The 6,074-nt window shown below is 38.1% G+C and overlaps 1 protein-coding gene across 1 annotated transcript in view; it reads right to left on the bottom strand.

The window, feature by feature from the left end:
* Positions 1 to 4,490: 4,490 nt before the first annotated feature.
* The window catches only part of MCMDC2 (minichromosome maintenance domain containing 2), an 83,712-nt gene continuing 82,128 nt past the window's right edge, over positions 4,491 to 6,074 (bottom strand). Inside the window, exon 14 of the mRNA XM_030190162.1 lies at positions 4,491 to 5,379. Within this exon, the coding sequence (XP_030046022.1) occupies positions 5,213 to 5,379 (167 nt within the window). The 3' untranslated portion in view covers positions 4,491 to 5,212. The remainder of the gene's footprint in view (positions 5,380 to 6,074) is intronic.

Below are 6,074 nucleotides of genomic sequence, written 5' to 3'. Positions count from 1 at the left end.
ACCTGCATCTTGTTTTTAATGATACAGAGATGATCAGGATGGCTGTATTGTTAATAAGTGTTACAGGACTGTTCAATCATTAGGAAAATAGCTGTTGATACTCATTTTTTTAGACCACTTGCTGTGCTTGGACTCTTTACAACAACATTCTATAGGAAAGCTTACTCTTGTGGAGGGGACAACTTGTCTGTTCATGCTGTGGCTAAGTCTCCCTGTTTTCTTGGTGGCTTGAGGGTTAATTGTGCTGTGACAGTTCAGAAATTCTGCAGCAATTATATGGCATGTATATATTTGGATTTTTGTTCACACCTTTTTCAGTAGTAGCTCAAGGCGAGTTACATTCAGGTACACTTGGTACTTCCCTGTCCTTGGAGGGCTAACTATTAATTTTCATGAAGTTTACTTTCATATTAAACTATTTTGTATTATAAAAATAAAGTTATTTTTCTAATCTTTCTGGTCTGTATGGATTTTTTAAAATTTGATTAAACATATATCATTGAATACGCTTGTCACGAAATGCCTAGCCACCTGCCTGGGCTTACTCTTTGGCCACTTAGAGAGTCTATCCCCAGCACAGCTCAGGTCTGCCTGCACCTGCCACTAGCACCCTTCTCCTGACTGGGTCACAACCGCCTCTAGGCAAGTCTCATGCTCTCCAATTATTGCCAGTGATCTCTAGGTTATTGTAGCCACACTCCCAGTGGTCCTGCCCCTGCTCCCCAGAACTACACTGTAATTGCATAAAGGTATTATAAATTTGCACAGGGTATATATGTCTAAAAGGTCGGCTCAGGGAATGATAGCACCTATTTTTTTATGCTGCATGTGTAGGTGGGGGTGGAATTGCAATGCACATTCATATACTTGCATGAATGCAGGCAGGCTACTGAGTGCATTTTATAAAGGTGTATAGGGGCTTATGTTGCTTTTAAAAAAATAGGTATATTTTTGGACACCTTTATGGGCACCCTATTTAAAAATACCCCCTTATATGTTTTGCCAGTGCTCTCTTTTATGCATGCATAGATAGGTTGAGACAATTTAAGTGCCTACTTCAGCACATGAAATACTGGCCTACAAATGCAAGTCACTTATAAAAGTACTCCCTATGGGGGCAGTTCTAAAACTGGGCACTTCATATAGGCTGTGTGGTAGGAGCAGGTTCTGTTATAGAATACTAGCATAACCTGATCTCATCACACCTAACATAGAGCTGATATAAGTGCAGGTGCCTAAATGTGACAGGGATGTGTGTAACTTAAACTATGTTAGGTGCAGTAAGTGCGAGCCCTGTCCCTACCCTATATACATCCCCCCCTTGCAAATTCATGCTATGTAAATTAAACTGGTAGTTGGAGAATACTACTACTACTACTACTACTATTTAACATTTCTAGAGCGCTACAAAGTGTACGCAGCGCTGTACAAACACAGAAGAAAGACAGTCCCTGCTCAAAGAGCTTACAATCTAATAGACAAAAAGTAAAGCATTTAAATTTAAAATATTTAAGCAGTCAAGCACAAGAGAACAGTCACAGAAGGACTGAAGATGTTGAAGGGTGGTCAGTGTGATTAGGTGTAACTCTGGTTGGAGTAGTGGGAGAAGGTGATAGAAGAATAGAAATGGGTGAGGTAAAGTAATGAGTGGGTTGATAGGGAGGTTATATAAGACATGTCACTCTAGGGGTGGGTGGGTAGAGGGGTAAGTCTAAAGCAGGAGAAGGTATTCTCTGCAGCCTATCTGTGAGATGGAAAATGCTCTCTGAAGCTGCTGCTATAAGTTGTTAGTTTTCTCTCCCTGAAAGAGATCCAAGCCACAAGAATAGCACATAGACAGGACCTGCTAGCACTTTGGCGGATAAGTATACACATATTCATGCAAGTGCTAGTTTTCCAGATACTTATGTGTCCACTGGGAACAAGTGCAGATGCCTGGATTACAGAATTGCCCTTCACATGTATGTTAGCAGAACTTGTCAAAAATTACATGTGTGTATGATCTTTCTCCTCTCTACTGTGAGACGGTCTTTGTCATAACCTCCCCTCAGGTAGAAAAACTTCATTCAACCCCTGCCCAATGTGTAAACCACCTTTTGCTCCTTTCACCCTTCCCTGGTCCTCTCATAATGGGACCAGTGGCATTCCTTGGGAACGAGAGTGATGCCAAATTATTCCTGCCCTGTCCCTGGCAACATCCAATATGACACTGAGTGAAGCTCTCCTGCATAGCTGACACTTGCTATCCCCCAAATTCTATAGAATTCTAAAAATTGTGTGTGCAAGCAATTTAATTGAATAAGCTCATTAGCGCTAATTGGCTTCTTAGCAATTGGTGCTAATTGGATTTAATTAAAATGTACTTGCAAGTCTAAAAAAGAGGTGTGGCTACGGGAGTGTCATGGGTAGATTGGGGCATTTCCATAATTTATGCATGTTATAGAATAATGGATTCATGTCTAATTTAGGCACAGGGGTTTACACCAAGGTTTCGATGTAAATGGTCACGTCTAAATGTGTAATGGTTCCTGGTGCTAAGCGCTGTTCTATAAGTGGTGCTTAACTGTAAGCTCCATTTATGGAATATCACTAAGCACTAGTTTTATTTATCAAATATACATACAAGTCACACACTTGTTACAGGAAAACGGGTAAAACAATCAATTCAATTAAATATCAAAGAAATATATAATCCTTCTTAGACCACAACATTTCAGGGGTGGAAGTAGCAATATGACAAAGAAAAGGCAATAATGTGAAATACCCCACACTATTAACTAAATATAACGCTTACTAGGACTATACCATGGTGATCTTCATGTCCATGAAAGCCTTCAACTGCTCAGGTTGAAAAAAAAAAGTGTATTTCACACCTATATATTTAACTAAACACTTGTACGGATATGCTCCCAAAGACAACACATCTTGACGGAGTGCTAGAAAAACTTTACTGCGATCTTCAGTTTGTTTAGTCACATTCGGGTAAATCCAAACCTTCTTTCCGCAGAAAAGGGTCTGCAAGTTACGGAAATATAGCCTCATTACAGCATTAAGATATTGTTCATTACTGCATTAAGATCTTGTTCAAAAACAAAGGCAGCAATCATAGTTAAAAGCTCCGATTTTTCATTTAAAGAAGATTCTAATAACACTGCCATCTAAATTCCCTTGCTGTTCCTCATGTATCCCCATCTCTTCTGTGTCTCCAGCAGATTTAATAGGTATATAATAAATTGTATTTAAAGGAGGTATTGATTCCAGGGGAAACTTTAAAACTTCCTGTAACTATTTTTTGAAGCAATCAGCTGGTGAGATCCCAAGGGCTTTAGGGTGATTTGGAAAATGTAAATTCAATCTGTTCAGTCTTTCCATGAATCAGGTTTTTATCCTTAATTAAAGTAGAAGAGATAGCTTGCAAAGCTTTGATTTCTGATTTGATAGAAGAGTTTTGTGACCAGATTGGTTCTATCAAATCAGAAGTCAAAGCTTTGCGAGCTATCTCCTCTACTTTAATTAAAGATAAAAACCTGATTCATGGAAAGATTGAACTGATTGAAAACTTTAATAGAAATTGGAAAACGTAAATTCAAACCTGGTCAGAAAACTCCTTTGTTTATGTCAGTCTTACATAAATCATCAAACTTACTAGAGCAGATATTTCTCTCATGGATTTCTCAACGGATGTAAGCGATATTTTTTCAGCACTGATTAGTTTTTTTAGGTGCCAATTATAGAATTTAGTCCTATGTGTGCATGGGCACTGTGGTCTGGTTGAAACAGAGATTTGATCATAGCTAATAAATTTCAGTGTACATTTCACAGACTATATGAATTTTATTTGTTCAAGCACGTTTACATTTATAATTACAAAGAAAAGGTTGTAGCAGAAAAGTGGTATATGAAATCCCATTACCCTTTAAGAACTTTTTGGTAACAGACAAAGATTGCAACTTCCATAACAAATTAAGAAATATAGTTAAAATTAAACATACTTTCAATCAAGGAAAGCTGCTTACAAGTAGCAGAATAAAACTTTGATTTACAAACTTTACAGTGTAGAAGTCTAAAAACAATAACTGAAACATTTTCACCTTTTCATTAGGCTAATTTTATAACAGGGTGCTTGATGTAAGAGACAAACAGGTGCTTGCTTAGGTGCTATTTTATGAAGACACACAAATGATGCCTAAAAAATTTGTGCTGGGAAAAAACCCGCTTAAGTGGTATTCTTTAAGCGATACCTAAAATTAGGCACGGTTTATAGAATAGCACTTAAGCATGGGGGATGTGTGTAAATTTAGGCACATCATTTCCACCAATGAAAATGTGTAAATGCCCACATTTGTGTGGAGACCCCTTATTCTATAGTTGTCCATGTAACTCTAATCCACGCCCACTCTCCACCCTGAAATTCCCATGACCCTCCCCATTTCTGCACCCCCAATTTTGGGATGCGTGTAAAATTTAGGCACGTACATATTTTCAGTTAATGCCAATTGCTTGTTAAAAAGCCAGTTATTGGTGCTAATTGGCTCATTCATTTAAGATACACATGTAGTTTGGGCGCATGCCCAAATTTGCATGTGCTTCTTCAGGCTTGTCTTTGAGAATTATGAGGATTATGGTCTGTGTCTTTATAGAATACTATCATAAGTGGCAGCAATGTCTATCTAAAATTAGTCACATGAGCAGATGAAAAATAATTCTACAATCTATGTATGTACTTGCAAACTCCACTCATGGTCTTCCTAAATCCATGGTGTACACTATGCCAGTAGACATCATGTCATGGTCCATACTCTCCATACATTTACGCCAGTTGATATTATGTAAGAGGCCATTTACATACGGATGTGGCCACACATGAGTAAAAATGACTATAAAATTACTCCTAGATACCTTCTTTTCATATGGCCCCTGCTCCTTTTTTCCTCTCCATTACTTTGTGTAGCATTCAACATAAATCATGTAAAGTTATTCTCCTCTTCCTTCCCTCTGAAAAAACTTTTGTCCTGGCACAACAAAGCCTTAGCTAATGAAATTTCAAAGCAAATGTTTTTTTTTAAGCCTGCACACTAATTATCATTTGTACCTTTAATACTCTGGATAGTAAGGACTTCTAACCTGAACCTTGAGCAAGCCGCTATCTGTTTCTCTAACAGTTCAAGCGACCAAGAAACATCTTAAGTAGACTCTGTTGTTTCAGTGTTGTTTATTCCTCAGTGGTAAAAATAGGTGTTGCAGGACCATATGTGGCAATGAACTGTAACAACTGGTCATAGTACTGCATGAGGTATTCATCTCTTTGTTGTAAGCAATCTTCATCATACAGATCAAACGGAAAGAGTGCATTTGGAGCCACACAAAATACAGAAGTTCCTAAACATAAAGAACAAAGACAAAGAGTTTTAAACTTATACTTGTGGACAAATACCAAAATGTGGACAGGCAACATCTCTTTCCAAAGGTGACCTTAAGAGTTTACATGTGATAACTAGTCACTATTTTTGTAAAGCAGTGCTTCCCAATCTTTATGTGGCTGTGACCCCCAAATTACAGCCAAATAAAATTGTGTGACCCCTCCCCCTTCCTTGGAAGTGCAGAATAATGATGCACCTATGGAGCACCCACCTAGGTCATGATCCCATTTGGGGTCCTGACCCACAATCTGAGAAGCGCTGCTGTAAAGCATTTTTCAGTACCATCTTAAGTTTTTTTTTTTTTTTTTTTAAGGCCTAACTGCATTAATTTGTGCATTCTTATTAAGGTAAGCAGGAAACAGGCGTAGGAAATGCTTAGATTCTGTTAGATACGAAAAATTATATTTATGTTAGGGAAGTGCTAGTGTATCAGACACTGTACTTGTTTTACAGTTTAAGCATCGTGCATTAATAATTCTTTATTCCTGAGGCTGAAAAAAAAGTACAACTAGTTTGGGGGGGGGGGGGGGGGGGAGTAGGATATGAATTTAGCAAACCTGATTTACACAATAGAGAGACAGGAGACAATATTTAGCCACCTGGTCACTGCATACACGTAAACGAATGACTTTGCCTGTTTTTATACTAGATCTA

This window comes from Microcaecilia unicolor, chromosome 1 (assembly GCF_901765095.1).
Source record: "Microcaecilia unicolor chromosome 1, aMicUni1.1, whole genome shotgun sequence".
Classification (NCBI taxonomy): domain Eukaryota; kingdom Metazoa; phylum Chordata; class Amphibia; order Gymnophiona; family Siphonopidae; genus Microcaecilia; species Microcaecilia unicolor.
The sequence above is the reverse complement of the archived record's forward strand: the minus strand, read 5'-3'. Positions and strand labels throughout refer to the sequence as shown.